Source organism: Anas platyrhynchos, chromosome 3 (genome assembly GCF_047663525.1).
Source record: "Anas platyrhynchos isolate ZD024472 breed Pekin duck chromosome 3, IASCAAS_PekinDuck_T2T, whole genome shotgun sequence".
NCBI classification, from domain to species: domain Eukaryota; kingdom Metazoa; phylum Chordata; class Aves; order Anseriformes; family Anatidae; genus Anas; species Anas platyrhynchos.
The window spans coordinates 98,125,878-98,144,556 of NC_092589.1; the positions used below are offsets into that span (position 1 = coordinate 98,125,878).

General features: G+C 34.8%; 1 protein-coding gene across 2 annotated transcripts in view; it reads left to right on the top strand.

Annotated features, from left to right (window-relative positions):
• CSMD1 (CUB and Sushi multiple domains 1) overlaps positions 1–18,679 on the top strand; it is a 1,163,917-nt gene that overhangs the window by 989,087 nt on the left and 156,151 nt on the right. For both annotated transcript variants that reach the window (XM_038176472.2, XM_038176473.2), the window contains exons 33-37: positions 513–608; positions 7,750–7,953; positions 9,044–9,168; positions 9,773–9,869; positions 13,975–14,079. In XM_038176472.2, coding sequence (XP_038032400.1) covers positions 513–608; positions 7,750–7,953; positions 9,044–9,168; positions 9,773–9,869; positions 13,975–14,079 — 627 coding nt within the window. The remainder of the gene's footprint in view (positions 1–512; positions 609–7,749; positions 7,954–9,043; positions 9,169–9,772; positions 9,870–13,974; positions 14,080–18,679) is intronic.

The window sequence follows — 18,679 nt, forward strand, 5'->3', positions numbered from 1 at the left end:
TAGAAATTTAATAAGGTGTGGCCATATATTTAATTGAAGCATCTATTTTAAAAAGTTGGATCCATTTTCTCTCCTTTCAATTTTAGTTTTGAAATAATAAACATCATATAAAGATCAATAGTAACACCTTTATGATATTTTTCACTGTTTAATGTGTTATGCAAAGTAAGATAAAGCTGTCAGTTACAGAAAAATTTGACCAAAAATTCTTTTAAAGATTTTGGCTCCAAATGGTAATAGCAGTCCCCAGACGAATAGTTTATTGGAGATCTAATTCCAAGAGCTGCAGTAAGTGTAAGAACATTCATGCTGTTGGATCATGCAGTCTTTTTAATCTGACCAGTTTTCGAATCTTCAATGTTAAATTTCATTTTACGCATTGTGATTTACATTTTCCTTAATTGTAGAGGAAAACATAAAACTGTATTTTAACAGTGATTTGATTACATACTTAAGAGTTGTAACTCATTTCTATTTTGCCTGTTTAATTTCTTTTCTGTTTTCCTTTGCAGGGGAGACATTGCCTTTGGCCACATCTAATCAAATTCTTCTACGATTCAGTGCTAAAAGTGGGGCATCAGCCAGGGGGTTCCATTTTGTTTATCAAGGTAAATCATGTCTTCTTTTGGTGGAATATACTGATGCAAGTCTTTCATAGTGTATTATTTTGAAGGCTTCTAAGGTCTTAAAGTACTTCTTTAAACTTGGGTGTAGTCTCAACTTTTTTTTCCAGCCATAAGGGACCTCTTGCGATCTAGTGATGGTAGACTGGCTTCATAATGGCAGTCTCCTTTAGTGAATCCTATCTGGTCCCATGAATGTATGTTCCGACTTTCTCAGGAAACCATAATCTCTTGCTCCCTTACTGTTCATGTAAGGAAGACTGTTCATGTCTTCCTTAGACTGTGGTGAAGACTCTAAAGGTAAAGTGAAAAAGGCTTAAATCTTTTCTGTATCATTTGTCACGAGGTTGTCCATCTCCCTCTCCCCATGCATCAACAAGCCCACCTGCATTTTGAACTTCCCTTTGAAATTAGCATACCTGTAGAACATTTCTCTAATGTCTCTTGCTATCTTTTACTCCAGATAGGCTTCTTATATATATTTTTTTTTTAAGTATATGAGAAGTGTTGTTTTGTTCTTGGTTTGTTGCCTATCTTTGCTTTCACTTTTGGTATGCTCCCTTTTTTGTGTTTAAATTGTTTGAAAAGCTCTGTTGCTTTTCTTCATCCCTCACAATGGAGTCATTTGTTCCTAGGGTCTCAAATCTCTCTAAAAGTGTCACCAATATCCTTCCCCTTCATGGTTGTTCCCGAGGGAAGTCCACATACCGACTTCATGAATATGCCGCAGTCTGCTCACCTAAATTCTAACCTTCAACTGATTTCTAAATTTCATCATCTTGTGCTCCTTGCAGTATAATATGCCATCTATATTCACATACACAAACAGCTCGTCTCTGTGAGCAGCTGGCCAGGTTGTAGCTACTTAATTTAGTTATCTATTAGGAGTATGTATTAAATCTAGCCAGTGTTTTGTTTGACTAAAATGAGTAGGGACAATGCCACAGAACTCTTTTTCTAAACACAATGACTATTTCAGTTTCAGCAAAAGGAGATATATATCTTCATACTGTGTTGAGTTAGGTGCTCAAAATTACTATACTGGGATGGACCAAAGGAGGCACATATTTGGTACATTTTAAAAGCCACATTTCCCTGAGATGAAAGAGAAAATAAGCCACTGGGTAGCATTTGAAATGGGCATTGCAAATGCAGCCTCAAATAGCTAATTTCACTTTGGAATTTAATAAATAAGTTAAAACAAAACTGGTGCATTTGTTACACAATATCAGTATTCCGACAATTTCTGGTTTATATTCAGACATTGTATTCAGGCATTATTATTATCACACAGAAAATAGGTCCTGTGGTTATGGTGAAGAATTGTCTGGTTGCCTGAAACAGATACTAAAAACAAAATGAAAAGCTTTATATATTTATACTTAATGTTATACTTAACACATTCAGTACTTAATTTTTGCCCCAGCAAACAGTTGTCCCATTCAATTACAGTTAAATAGGGGTTACTTTCTAAAAAAAAGAAATAATAGAAAATAATATATTTTTGGATTTTTTCTACACTGACAGGGCGTAGGTCAGTAAGGACAGTGTAAGAGCTCACACTGCTATAGGAATCTGTGTTGCCTAAAGCCTTCATCCCTAGATGTACTGTTCATTTCAACTTTTTCAAGACATAAAGAAAAATAAAAGGAAAATAAAATACATTCAAGTACGTGAGAAAACCTCAGTTCTAGATAGGTACATGCTGCATAATACTAAAAAAAATCAGCTGTGCTTCAACTTGTTTTCACCACCTCTAGTTTCAGAGCTAGTTTGTTTGAAGCTACATTGCTGCAGAACAATAAGCCTCCTTTTGAGAACGATGACATGCATCATTTCAGTCACTTATTTGGACTACACTCAGTTTTTAGTAACTGTAAGAAATAGATTTTAACAAATGAGAAATATTTTCTGCAGAAAATGAATATAGCAAAGCCACTCTATTTGTCTCCGGAGAATCATGAGCTATTTCAGCATCAAATTTTTGTATATATTTTGAAACATATCTTAGTAGCTTTACGTAATACACGCACATGTATATTGCTTAATAAGTTAATGATATTTAATAAAAATTCTGAGGTTTTTCTATCTTCTTTTGAAGTATGTGATCACATTTCCACTACTGCCTGCTGCCTAGCCTTTTAAATACTCCAGAGAATATCATCTACTCTCACATTGAACAGAGTAATCTGGTCTGCAAAGTCAATCATTTTATTTATCGCCCTCTATTCCAGGTTGACCTTCTTCCCTGTTCACTTTTCCACTGGGCTGATTTCAATTTTGTTTCACAGCAGCATGAAACATTTACTAAAAAGATGTAGGATAATTACTACAGAAAATAGAATGCCTCTGTGATACAGCTTGTAAAGTCTAGGTTGCCAATGCTATAGGCAAAATACAGAAGGAAGTCTAGAGGGGATAAAAAATACAGCTTGCATTATTTTACATTTTTATTTGAGCGAGTAATAGATGAGGTTTGATTCAGACTTAACGGTTTTTGCAATGCCACTTTGTCAGAAACTTTTTAGCTGCATATCTCACCAGTGCCTTCAGTTCTTTTTCTCAGATGACCACATTTCCTTGTATTTCATAAAACAGGTAAAGGGTATCTGTAGTATAAGACAGAATGAGTTTCTATTCCATTATAATATTAGCTTCAGGTATGTGGAAATATGATGCTAGGAACAATCACATTTAAGAAGACTGGGAATTGTTTTCCTGTTGCAACATCACCTAAGAAACAATAGTACATATTTTTATATAGCTTAGGCTGCAGCAATACAGAGAATTCTTTCCCTAAAAAGCAAAGTAATGACCTTTCTATCACTCCAACATTTATGTTTTTTTAATGCTTGTCTTCCTTTACTTGCTCTGCCTACAGACGCATGAATTAGTTTATGAGGTCAAGTGCGATTTTAAAGAGAGCTATTAAGAAAAGTAGCATACTAGGATGAGGAAAGACTGTGGAAGAAAGATGAAGGGGAGCACGAATAAAATAAGGTTATGACTTTAACAATTAAATTGACATAATCTGTGACAAGAATAAAATATGTAGCCACATGCTTACTGCTGAATATAATTAGAGAACAGAGCTAAGGTGGTTAGAGTTCCCATATGCTATGACATATTATGTTCTGTTTTACAACACATCTTATGGATATCTGTACTGCATTTTGCAACAGATTACTTATATCTGCATAATTAAATCTAAACTTCAACTTTAAACTTCAAGCAGTTATGGGAGTACCTTGCTTTGATGTTTTGTTTGGCTTATTTTACATTTATTCTTAAGGCAGTTCTTCTTAAAGCAGGAAAAAATAAACATTAGAAAAAGAGTTTCTTATAGTGAGTGGTATTGTTCATTTGTGCATCTTCAGCATTTGTTATTTATTAATAGAACTGGAAAAAAATTAGCAAAGTGTCAATGCTAATATGGCATTGAATGTTTCCTGCTGGCAATGAATGAAATAATCTGACACAACTCTAGCCATAGATGTTTTGCTTGCTGACTGCTCTAAGTTAAATGGTGGCTTGCATTTCAAAAAGGAAGGAAGCATACAGCAGAGCTTCTGCTACTTGAACTAATTTAAGAGTGCTAGTAAACAGTCCATACATCTGCAATAATGGCAGGCTTGCTCACAGGAAAAGAACTATCCAAAGCCAGTACTGTAATGAAACCAGGTGATTTGACATCCTTTGTTCAGAGATGATGAAAATACCAGTTACACAAAAATTTTGTTTAAATTACAAATGTATGTATGCAAATTTACAGCTGTGAAGACTGACAATTGTAGGATGTTCTTCAATCTGGTTCTTATGAACAGTCCTTTACCTTTGCACAGTTGCTGTAGGAATTCTGCAGATGTGGACTCCAGGAAAGGGATCTAAGCAAAGATTTTATCCTGAAACTTCCTCCCCTCTGCTCAAAGATACTTAAGAGAGTAACAGCTTCTTAAGGCCAGAGATGCTGCTAGGGACATGCTGCTGGAGGCATTGCTGGAGAGACTGTTGGAGACCCACCCTAAGAAAGAGGCTCTCCATGCCAAAGGCCTGCCCCTCTAAAGGGACTGTGGTCTGTCAGTGACCCACAATGAGGTGAGAGTATTTCAGAGGGGTTGGCAGCCTGTGGAAGTCCTTCCCTGCTGTGGGGTGGACATCTCTGAGTGAGTGTGGCCCATGGATGCCCCTGCTAGAGCAGGGATACTAAGAAACAGAGTGACAGGAAAACTTGAAGAAGCAAAACACAGTTGAGAAAATGAGTAAAACACAAAGGGCAGGAGAAGAAAAGCAAGAAACAAAAAGAGAGCACATGACTCCAATGTCCTGCTCTGCCTCTCACCTTACTGGAGAAAGTAGGGTGGACTGTCTGTAACTTGTTGAAGAAAAAAAGGAAAGTTGAGGGAAGGAACAGGGAAAATAGGTGTTTGACTGAAGTCAAACCCAAGAGGAGGAAGGACAACTGTTTACTTAGGTGATTGATTGACTGTTCATATGCTCTTTTTTACTGAATGCCTGAATTGGTGATCAGAGGTTTGTGTTAACTGGTAATAAATTACTTATAAATTCCTTGAGTAAAAACTGTTTTGCCCATGACAATGTATGGAAAGTTTTCTTATCGCATAATTGGAAACAATCTGTCTCAACAAAAACTCCCATATGAACAATCAGTCCCAGCCAAGGAATCTATTCATTTCTAGTCATGTGGTAAATATGACAGTCATGAAGCTGGATGTGTAAGCAGCCATAATCACGTTGTCAGCTGTAAATTCATTATATGATTTAAAAAAATGTTTCTAATAAAATTGTGCTTGTACAATAGACCATTTGGTAAAGAAAAGGCAATTATTCCCAATAAAAGAACGAGAAAGAGCAGGCTGTGTCAGTTGGGTTGACCTGGCAGACTACATCTGGTTTGCAGGTCATTATCAAGAAGAACTGTGATTGTTCAAAATCCTTAAACTACTGTTTCTTCATTATTCTTCCACAAATGCAGGACAGATCCCTGCCAAGGTCAGAATTGTATGCATGACCAAGTTTCACAGAGCAGCTGAGTGACAACAGGCTCTTGTTGAAACCTTAATCACAAAATCCCATTGATTTAAACAAAGTCAAGTATATTAAAGTTACTGAATGGAAAAGTGGTGTTTTTTTTTTGGGGGGGGGGTGTTTTTTTTTTCTTGTTGTTTTTGTTTTTACTAGTTAAAGTATTTAACCATTTTCCAAGACTTGAAAAATGTATTTGCTTTTGTTCTGCAGTAACCTATTGTGTAATTATCATTACAGAATACTTGTATTCCACACCTGACCACTTTTTTTTTTTTCAGCCATGGATGAAACTTACAACTTAAGCTTTAAGAATCTTCTGCAGCAACTAACATGTTGATTTAGAAGAAAATATGTTTTTGTATCTTTATGACCTTGTCTGCATATAAATAAAAAACAGTACAACACATGCTATATTACTAGGACCAGTTATATCTAAACCTTCTTTTAAAAATCTTTTCTCTACACAGTGGTTGCATAAACTTAACTCTTATTCTTCGTAGCAGAAAACTGATAGAACATCATTTTATGTAAACATAAATGAGAACTGCCAATATTCCACTGAAATGTGGTGCATATTTCATGCTAGATTTAAGACAGGATTTATTCCAGTTAATGTTCTGTATGCAACTTGACAACAAATGTTAATTTCTAGAGAATATACCAGTATTTAAAATTACTGCACTTAAGTAATTATGCTTCTGATTAGAGTAAATGACTATACAAGAAATAAGAAAAGTATGAAGCTAATAATATGTAAATAACTATATATAGGTTCCACTATCTTGTGCTTTACTTAGTGGCCAGGGTAGCTGAACAGGTATGGGGGGGCGGGGGGGGGGGGAGAGAATAAACAGGAATATTGTTCTTCAGCTACAGGCCAGCAAAGAGAAAAAAAAAAAGTTAAAAAAAGTTGAAGGATATAAAATAAAATCAAATATAACTGTGATTCTGTTTACACTATTTTTTAGAAAGGTTAGTAAGCTGGAGACATGATGTCAGAGAATCTGCCAGAACTAAAGCTTAAACCCCATTTAATTTTTTTGTATGTGTTACTGAACTCATATATAGATGCAGTGATTCCCTGTAACTAATTCTTGACAAAAACAAATTGAATTGAATTGACTTCTGAGGATGTTGCTTACACAGAAAACTTATATATATTTAATGACATTATTTTTATGAAAATGTAAAGATGATGTTGCACACGATACTTTATCCTTTTTTTCTGTAAATATATGTATTGGTTCTTAAATTGTAAATATTTAAGAATAGCTAACTGCAAAATCTAAAGTAGAAAGAACAAGTTTGGTACACAAACACGTGCATAGTGTCAAAAGTTGGTAAGTACAAAAACGTTTGCTATAAAAAGCGCTTATAAATAAGAAAACTAAATGGAAAATAAACTCATGGGCTTCTAATGAATTTTATCATTTTGCTTTTAAAATATTGCTTACAGTCTTCTAACTGTTCACATATCACATCAGGTTTGTGAATTCTCCAAAATTATTGGTAAAAATAATTGCTGTCAACTGTATACATTTAAATAGCCTTCAGGGTGCATTGTAATTGATGAATATAGTCCAATATGATAAATCAAATATTGGTATAATATTACATTGTTTTTAATCTGATTATTTACAGCATAATGTTTCTCTTGGTTCCTCATGAGAAGCCAAAGTTGCCATATTTAATAAGTAAATTAGTTTATAGGTATCAGTATCTTGTAATTAAAGTGGGCAACTGAAATATCACCGATCTTCTCATGCCTAAGGATGTATTTCCAAAGCCACTGGCCATCTGAGCCGTGGCACTCACATGCAATGAAGTGCTGTTGTCATATAGCTGTGCATTGTCACAGTCCAAAACCATAATCCAACTAACAGCAATGAAAGCATTAGGCCCATCTTTGAGATGACAGGAGGAAAACAAATAAAAGGAACAAACAGAACTGCGCTCTCTACTACAAGAAACAATACACATTTTTACTAGTATGTTTATTTTTTAGATGATGACTGTCGTTTGGGTTCATGGTTGTTTTTTTGTTTTTTTTTTTAATTATTTTTCTTCTCTCTTTATGCAGCTGTACCACGCACAAGTGATACACAGTGTAGCTCAGTTCCAGAGCCTAGATATGGAAGGAGAATTGGCTCTGAGTTTTCAGCAGGCTCTGTTGTTCGATTCGAATGTAGTCCTGGCTATCTGCTGCAAGGCTCAAAAGCTATCCGATGTCATTCTGTACCTAATGCCTTGGCTCAGTGGAATGACACAGTACCAAGCTGTGTAGGTAAGCAATTGCATTTAAACTCATTTGTTTTGTCACACGTCTCTGAATCAGAATTCAGGAACTGTTTCAGAAAATAGTATTTAACACATATATTCACTCTCCTTCGATTAATATCAGTCATGCCCAATTTAAAAGAGCAGTTTTCCATATCAAAAAGTAATTGAGTACCAGCTGGCTGGTAGGCAGTATAGTGTTTCAAATAATTACTTAGATTATATGAACAAGTGTGGTGCACATTTTCTTGAACATTCATTATTTTCATGACTCATCTACAGCTTGAAACACAGGACATATTTTAATTCTCCAGAAGAGTCTTTACCTGTTTTATTATACAGTCTTTGTTGTATATTTCTATCTTCCATAGAATTATGGTGTCTTTTTTCAAGTAGAAGCATAATGCACAATAACATTGTCAAGTATAGCTAATTTTCTAGTTTATCAACAGACCTCCAATAGGATATTTAGAACTTTGTTTTCTTGTTGTTGTTTTTGTTTGTTTGTTTGTAAATATTGAAAAGTATTTCTTCATCCCTCCTTGGATTTATATCCCAAACTAATTGCTGTTCATAGGAATTTACCCTATGATCAGTTGGAATGTTTTATGAATAAATATAGGTGTCCTATTTTCTGTGTGGTATGGTTTTGATTAGCTTAGCTGTGTTTTCTTTGACCTTAAAGAAGCAATTCCTTTTATGTTAAAAAATATTTAATGTAACCACAACATTTTACTAGCTAGGGCCAATGTTAGAACTATCTTAAGTTCACAGGATTTCTGTCAATTATGGTTGTATTTAAAGTTACTACTTTGCAGTTGTTAGTTACGCACTGGTAAGACATGACTAGGCTGAGCTGCAAGGCTGAGCTCACTCAAAGTTCAGTTTGGATTTGTTTATTCATGCTGCCTGTATCTTATGCTGTCATTATTACATTTTAGATAACATTACTTTTTGAGTTCAGTTCAGAAATGTCTCTGAGTTTGTACTACGAAAGAGAATTAAGATAATTTTCTTATTAGTAAAATTATTATTACTTTTCTGTTCCTTGAAATGGTTAAGGTTTTGTAATAATTCATAATAATGCTTTCTTTCAGTGCCATGTAGTGGGAATTTTACTGAGCGGAGAGGTACTATTCTATCACCAGGTTACCCTGAACCTTATGGTAACAGCTTGAATTGTGTGTGGAAAATCATAGTGACTGAGGGATCAGGTATTCAGGCAAGTCTATGTTCTGTCAAGCACGGAATATTAAGTATTTTGTGGTTCAGTTTAAAAAGTAAACATTTATTTCTCTAGAAGTGCCAGAAAACAGTAATCAATTAGATTATTTCAGGACTACTTCAGATATTTGTGCTTTGTTTTTCTTGGTATTGTTTTTTGATTAGCTTAATTTTAGTTGTTTACATAGGGCCATGAATGTGAAATAGTTAACAAGTGGGTTTCTCTTTTAACTGCAAAATACTGAAGGCAGGCCCTTCAATGCGATATGCAAGTGCCAGCCCTTTCTGTCTGCTAGGATATCACTAAGGCACTTGAAAAGTCTGCAACTGTCTTCGTTATCTTCTCATTTGCACTTTGAGTAGTTATTTATAATCATGGAACATATGTGCAAGCTCCTTCTTACTCAAATAGTGTCACATTCAGATTTGCTAAAAGTTAAGACAACTCAAAAATTAATGTTTCATTTACCTTTTTTGTTTGCTTGGACATTCTTATTTATATTCTCTTTGGGGCATGTTCCCCTTTCATTTTGCTGTTTCTAGAACATTTAAAAACATATAAGAGGAGTTGGTTTTAAAAGTTATTTGGTGGCATTTTACAGATCCAAGTCATCAGCTTTGCCACTGAACATAATTGGGACTCTCTTGAAATATATGATGGTGGAGATATGACAGCACCACGTCTTGGGAGCTTTTCAGGTATGGATATGCTTTGATATAAACATACAGGGTATGTTTAGGGTATAGGTACAGGGTATAGGCGTGTGAGAGAACATGGCTGGTTCTCACACATACACAAGGAGTGTATTTGTTTGAAATCTTTTATGATATAATTATGAAACTCATTTTGGGGGAGAAAACTTCAGGTGCTGTAAATGTGCTTAAATATTCAGAGATTTTCAGAAGCAAATATAATAATAAATTGTTTAACTTTCATTACAGGGATCTAGGTGATGATACTTCTGGGAAAAAAAAAATCTGTCTCACCTACACCTCCCATAGAGAGGAGATAGTGATAGCAAGTGGTATTGACATTCAAAGAACTTTTTGTTTGATAGCTTTGACTTAGCTTATCCTTATCAGCTCATGTTTTTTCCAGGAAAAAGACGAACCATTCTATGTTCATCAAAACTCACTGGACCTTAGAGAACAAAACAAACTACTACAACTGGGACATAACAAACCATGTCATTTCTTGTTTCACATATACATTAGGCATACATGGTATTACTCCTTTTTTATGAGACTTTTTTTTATAGTCAGAGCATGATCTATAAACCCAGCCAAGAGAAAAAATATCTCTCGTGATCTTAAGTCATGAATTGCATTCTGAACTCTCAAACTATTCCAAGCCCGATCTGATTCTGGTGTAGCCAAATAAATTTATGGAAATTTGCCTCTCTGGTTACTACACAAACTTTGAGAGAGTAGATGTATTTGGAGTATGTAAGGAAATGAATGATCAAATAAAAGAAACCCAACATATTATTTATTTGGGTATTGAATTAAATTGATATGATTGCACCTCAAAATCTAAATATTAAAATACTATAACATTTTATATTAAATGCTAGAAATTAAACTGCATATTAAATTGGCAATAATGAAGTAAGAGATTATGAAATGTAATTAGCTTTTGACAGTTAAAATATGTGGCAAGTATACTTGGTGGATAAAGAACTGATTAAATGATCCATTTAGCAATGTTCTATTTAACAGGGCTATCTAATATAGGTTTGTGAGAAAATTACTGGTTCTCAAGATTCAGTGCTTTCTTATCCTACACTAAAAGTGTGTCATCTTGTTTTAGCTTAAAAATCTTCCTAATTTCCAGGATAATTGAAAAAGACTTTTTTTCTTTTTATTAGAAATATTTCACTGGAGATTGAGTAGCACAGTAGATTTATAGTTTTCATATAATGAGTGTTGGACAATACAATGAATGTTTGTATGTGTAGGAAAATAATAGTGAAGAGTACTTAAACATGGCATGAAATCTGCTGTTCTCAAAACTGAACCAGTAATGTGACATTAAAACTGAATTCTTTTTTCCAGGTATAGTTTCATAAGTAGTAAAATTCAGCAGGCATCATTACTGTGTCAGTAAATCATGCAGAAAACCATTGTCTGCAGATTTTGCTGATTCACTCTCTAAAATTCATGTGTGTTCAAAATATGCATTCAAAATGTACAGATATACATCTAATTACTAAGAATTTACTGAACTGTGCTGCTAAACAGTATCAGAGAGTTGACTGGAAAAGGTGAATTCATTGGAGTCCATTTCTTATTGAAGACTTCTCAAAGATAGGTTGCTCTACCATTTCTTTGGGTCAGGGCATGGAAGAGGATGGCAGCTGCCTAGGGTTGGGTGTTGTGGGGCAGGGCTGGGCACCAGGGCCTATCCCAGTACCCCATCAAGGAACACGGCAAACAGGGGCACCATGGCAGTCCCAACCACAGGCATCAGGCAGGCACCTACCTGGGAATGGGAACGGGATGGAGCCAGGCTGAGACATGGGCCACCGGGTGGTCCCCGCTTGTCAGGGCCCATGGTGGACAGGGCAGGCCTATGGGGAGCTTTAAATGGGCTCAGTTGTGGCTTTTCTGGGGCAGGGTTTGAGAGCCTTGGGGCTGAAATGGGGTCCTGGGTGGAGGGAGGCCCTAGAGGGCTACCCTGGGTAGGACCAGTAAGGGCTGCTTGTTAATGCAGCCCTAAAACATTACCTTGACCTTTTTGGATTAATCCTGTTGGTCATCATCTATCAGTGAATGGCAGAAATATTAGTGTTTTTGATGTGAAGATGCTATTTTAGGGGAAAGTGATAGAAGCTTAATATACAAATCCATAACAAAAATACTGAGACCATGTGTTAACAGATGTAAAGATACCTTGTACTTCTGTCCTCCTGGTTGCAGAATATCTGGATTTTCATACAGCCATCTTGGAAAGGTGCTGCTGTGAATGGGACTGACATTGTGAATGCCATGAGGGGTTCTCTTCAAGCATGCCATTGTGGCATGAGAAGCAATGGTGTCAAAGTTAGTTTCCTGTGCCCAATATTGACAGGTTATGCCTTTTAGTGGGCTGTTTCTTTTTGAGACCACGTTTTCCAGATGTCATGAGACAACACCGGGAGCCATTCAGAAAAATTAGAGAACTATGAATTACATTTGTTTTCAGTATTACTAGTTCATCAAAGGAATGCTTTTGTCTCATGAGGAAATGAGAATAATGCTGCCTTTATAAAATGAGCATTGAAGTAATTGCTTTTACAACAGTTACTGGATAAAAGCAATACCATTTGAAGACTATATATATATTTGTATAGGAGTTTTTTTGATTCATGAATGAAGCTCGGTTGCCTTTCCAAATGCTTGAATTAAACAGTGTTATTAATAAGAGAGAGAGAGATAATTCTTATTGTATTATTATTGATCAATCTTACATAAACAGACATGTTTCTGGGTTTAAAAAATAAAGTTATGCACATACTTTTTTTTAAAGTAAGGGACTGTTTTCAAAGGTTGTCTCTAAACCAGTTAATTATCCCATTTGGGAAGGTAACCATTTTTACAAATAGAATAAAATTTTACTTACCATATCCAGGAAGAAAAAAACTAGTGTTAGTCAGTCTTTTGTTAGAAGATCTTACAAGGGAACAGAAATGCATAGCATTCATTACTGCCAGAAGAGCAATTTTGTTAAAGGAAGAGGACAGTCATTCTGAGTCAATATCCTCACCTTTACTGAGCAGACACCTTAGCCTTAAATGTATTTCAAATGCTGTTTGGATACCGTGAAAAATCCTCCCTTCCAGATGTTTCACTGTTTTCTGTATTCCACTGTAAGTATTGTATGACATGAATGCTCTGTACTGTCTGTGAATTTCTGTACTTGGAGCTTCCATGTCAGACAAGTAAAGACTTCCTTAAAGAGCTACAGTTTTAAAAGACCAACTTGTAATCTTTTTAGCTCTTCACTATCAATACATTTTTAGATTTAAAAGCTTTTACTTTTCTTAGTTTAGATTGTAGAAATGCAAAGCTAATTCTTTCTGGAGTTTCTTTTCAAGACTGAATTTCAAGCTCATACCTAGGCTGCGCACAGTTGCTATAGAAACAGCAAATGCCCCACAAGAAGCGGAAAATATTTTTATATGACCACTGTTCATTAGCTACCTGATACTATCTTTGAGGATAGATGAAAAAAAAAAGTCATTTTTAGCCTGAGTAGATTTGCCATCATTAGACTCTATGATGTGAGTTACGTAGCAGTCATATGGTAACACAGAAGAAATGTGGTGTCAGGCTTAGCAATGCTAATAACAATGCATTGAATGTTACGATAAGCTTGTTGTATCACATGCACTGAATTCAGTGACACAGTTTTATTATTGTTATTTGAATACTTTTTGCTTTCAACTATTCTATTATTCTATGAATTGGCTATATAAAGTTAGTACGTCTTTTTTTTTTTTTTTAAACACACTGCACCTACATCTAAGTTTTGTGTCATATCCTAATAGTTAAGAGAAGTGGTGAAATATTACAGTTGGAAGAAGATCTGTACACAGAAGATACAGACAAAATGTCCAGCCTGTCTGCTTTATTATGTACTGCTATTTTTTATAGAAGTGGAAAAAAGTCAAATGGCAATTAAGCTTATTACCATGAATATGAGAAGAAAATGAGCCTGTCTGGTTGAGTTCTGATTATGGTGTGTTTTTGTTTGTTTGTTTGTTTCTTTTTCAATAAAAAAAATATGATATAACAGTTTATACAATAACTTCTATTTTTCTAGGTACAACTGTGCCAGCATTGTTGAATAGCACTTCCAATCAGCTTTACCTACATTTTCACTCTGATATTAGCGTGGCAGCAGCTGGTTTTCACCTGGAATATAAAAGTAAGACTGCTCGCTCTTTGAAACTTTCTCAGGAGAATGCATGCATAAGGACAGAGAGAACATTTATATTGTTGTTTGTTGTTGTGTTTTTTTTCCCTGACTTCCAATCTCTACTCAGCACAAACCTGAGATAAGTGGCATCTATTAAACCAACATTTTAAATGAAGTGATATTTGACATTACTGAACTCAGCTTTCACAGTTAGCACCATACAACAAATTAAGATGCCAATTCAGGACAACGTTTAAAAGGTGTGAGGTTTAATATGTATATTTATTTTGTCATGTTTCAGTTTATTCTAAAATATAACAGCAACAAACAAATTAGTTTCACCGTTGGCCAAATCATAAAAAACAGAACTGATAACGCATTATTTTCCTTGCTATTCCTTCAAATTCCTTTCAGCAACTGATGTAATTGCAAAACAAGCAAGCAAACAACAACCCTCTGCCTCCTCCCTCCCTCCCCAAAAAAACAACAACTAACACAGCTTTATAATCTCAGAGCTACAATAAAACACTACAGTTCTCTTGGTAAATCACTAGTGGTATGAGCAGAAGAACCTAGGAAGGTTGATGACAGTTTTTGCAGTATTTATGTATTAAGTGTTTATGTATCAAGAAGCTACCCTCCTACCCTGAAACCTCTTGGGTTGGTTGTGTTCCACTATGTTGCTCTTCCAGATTATGTCAGGGAGGTTAGAGTGTCAGATAAGAACCAGAACCTGTAATACAGAGATTTCCTTAACTTGTTTAAAATGTCTATTTTGTTACATCAGTTGGGTGTTTGTAATACATTCCTACCACAATGTCATACTTCTTGTTTCCTCTGATCCTGATCCACAAACTCCCACCCAATCCATTGACCTGTATGTTGACATGTAAAAGCACCATGCCTTTCAACTTCTTCATATGGAAGGCTATCCCCTGATCTTCCCTGTGTCTTCCTGAAGAGCTTTTATCTGTCCAGCATACTACCCAATATGCAAGCTGTCCTATCACAGCTCAGTTTTGCCAGTGATGTTTCAGTTCTGTGACCATATGTGGAGCTCTAGTTCATCATACTTAATTCCCATTCTGGATGCGTTTGTATTATACACTTGAGGTAAGTGTCCTTTCATCCTGTTTTTATGTTTCTGAAGGTCTCTTTCTCTGCGCATCAACATGCACCTTTTGCCTTCTGTCCCATTTACTTTTCCTCAAAGAAATGTAGGTTGTAATCTTCTTCCCCATCCTTCCCATGGTGAACCCCTCCTTCCTAGCTGGTCAGTGTTGGCAGAGATACTTTTTCCTACCCAGTCATCTCCTTTATCCTACAGTGAAAATGTAATTTTGTATGTGTTCTGAACAAGTACAAAATTATTCTAGGAATTTGTTGTACAATGAACATTTTGAAGTTCAATTTTTATCTTTTATTGTATCGGTTTTATTATCCCTGAAACTTCTGGAAAAAAAATGTATTCTGTTAACAAGTAAAAAGTGTTTGGGAGCATGCAAGGTCAGTTGGATTTATGCTTTTGTTTGTCTCCTCATTGTCAGTCTCACAACCATGCTCTGCTAAAACATCTATTGACTTCAGTGGTGCCAATATTTCAATGCCAATGTTTTTTAGAAAAGCAACGGTGCAGGTCAAGGTAACAAAATTCAGCATTCAGAGCTTAGTTAACTATTCTGTTGACAGTCTGACAGGAGAGAATAATTTGCTTTCTTGTGTGGTATATAGTCTCTGCAGGGCAAACAGGAGTACAGTATATCTGTGTGTGTCTGTGAATACAGAAACTCAGCAAATCACCACAGCAAGAAGTTACTGTTTTACATTGAGTGGTCTCCTTTTTAGACAAACAAATAAGCAGAAAACAAAATACTTCTCAGTGCAAAACGGTGCCAATATTGCTCGTGTTTGGTTATGAATTCTGAAGTCTGTGATCGCTCAGTCACCTGCTGGTTGAAGCAACACTGGAAAAAAATAGCTTTTTCAGAAGTCAATTTAAAAAGTCAATTTAAAATTGATTGAAAGGACATTTTTATTCCAAAGGATTGGGGTGTTTTACAGGTACAAAAATAGTGATAGTGGGGGTCTTCAATATCTATTTTTAAGTCTGTTCTCTTTTATGAAACAGCTGCAGCAGGATTTGGATCAGCATTCTAGTTGCAAAATGGTCAATCATTTGGGTTCACCTTATCGTTTAAGTGTTTTATCAAAAGTAGTAGAACACTAAGACCAGATGTACAAGGCAGACACAACTGTACAAAAATTATGACACCCCATTATAAGTCCAGAGACCTGTGTTTAATAGTACTTTAGGGGACAGAGCTGGACTTGGGCTCTTCAGAAGATTGGCTCTTCAGCTATTGGTCATGATATTTAAGTAGGTGATGGAGTACATGGTTTTCAGTTTTTGTTCCAGAACACATTTGAAAAATTTATGAGAGAGAGCCTGAGAGTTTCTCTCCTGTTGCTGAAATTCTCTACATACTTTGCTTACAAAGATATTCCTCTGAGAATTAGTAAGGTGGGTTCAGGTCACTGCAGGTAGCAAAAGGTCTTCTTTCCTACCTTTTGGCAGTTGTCAGTAGCTGCATTTCAGGAACCCACTATCTTATCTTCTTTCAGTTGGTCTTTGCTGAAGAAAGAGGAAAAGCAATAGATTTTGAACCCATTCATCTGTTCTGCAGTTTAATGTAGGGCTTCTCCTTTATTTTATGTAGTCATGAGAAAAGGAAATTGAGTGACAGGGGAAAAAACTGTTTCAGAGATGAAGGACAGATTTTCAGAAATATGTAAGAAAATAATTTTCATAAAGACAGTAAGAACTGAGGATCACTTAGGAACATTCCCTTCATCTCAGAAGAAATTCCAAGAAGCAAGAGAAACAGAGGAGTATCCTTAGTTGTCCTTAAATTATTTTTATTCAGAAGAGAAATTATTTATCTAGAATAGATAATAATTTATCTAGAATAGATAAACAATATTATTAAATAATTATTATATATAGAATTTTATTATTTAATTATAATTATAATATTATATATAGAATAGATATTATATATCACATTTGTATAATAGAATAAATGGAGGGGAACTTCTACTTAAAAATGTATTTTTCAGAAGTGTAAATGCGATAAGCATGCCTGGATTTAGGTTACTATGTTAGGGAAAATAGCTTTATTTCAGTAAAATATACTTAATTTACTTTTATATGATCACATATATTCCACACTGCATATTGCTTTTTTAAAGTAACTTTATAAAACTTAATAAATACTTTATAAAAGATTCAGCTTCTACTCACAGCTTATTTAAATGCTAAATATTTCAAGTTAATTTAAATAACTTAATAAGCCTTATTTTATTTCTTGAAAAGGTGCATTCCTTTTAACAATGGAATTTTAATGGAAATTTATGTATGGATGGAATTTATGGAACGGATGGAAATATATATCATTAAAATTCCTTTTCACGATGGAATTTTAAAAATTGAGATGGTCATCTCCATTTTCTGTGTATTTCTTTATTTCCATGAGAATGTTCTGGTCAGTCTGCTTCTGTAAACCTTGATTGTGTCTAACCTAGGCAGACAGCATGTTCCCTTTTCAGCCTTCAAAACCACACAAGTCTTCTGGTGACTAATACAATTTAGTCATTTACCTTAGGATGTTTTTTTATGTTAGGCATCAAAAATACATATATGAATTAGTTGTCCAAGTTGAGTGGTCTTACCTAATTCGTATGCTATGACATGACATTTGTGCCATGATATAACATTTTTGTTTGTTTGTTTGTTCATTTTTTAAGAATGGCAGGTACATGAACTCAGCCAAGTCAAGAGAAGGAATTGGTCAGTGCCTTAGAAAAATGTAATTCTGATCATAGTGTAAAAAGTATTGTTGAGAGCCACTGTGTGGCATTGTTTCTTGTTATTTCAGAAGGATTATAGATGTTAAACTGATTGCAGCAACCTGTAATGACAAACAAAGCAGTAAAATGTATGCAAAAGATAACTGTAGGAAAGACAGAAAATAATCTTTCAAACTAATCTTTCATATGCATGTTTTTCTCCCAAACTGTGGTAGAATAAAAAATACAATCTTTTTCACAGCTACCAGCAAACATGTGCTTTGTTGCATTTCCAGTACATACAGCAGTAGGAAGAATAAATATTCCTGCCCTTTGATTGAATTCATTTTAATTTTAATGAACAAAGGAAGAAACTATCCAAACAGTATGATTTAGAAATGTCTGTTTAATTCAATTGCATTTGTAGGCACTGATGTTTCAAGCCTAGTCTTAAAATCTCATTTATTAATTCTAGTACTTTCAGTATTTAATTTAATATACAAACAAATATAGAATATAATAAATGTCTGAAAATAATGAGTATTTGCTCACACAACACCCTGCTTGAAGCTCTCAGTTGAAGTTAGTTTTGCTTTTCTAGGAGCTTAATATATGGTGAACATAGACACATAGATTTGGGCCACAAACCTCTCTAAAAGTTTGTGTAAATATATCTAAATGAAATGATTAGAATTAAAACAGTTCAATAAAAATCCTGCTTTATGCAGTCAGTGCTTTAATAATGTCATCTAGCTTTATTACC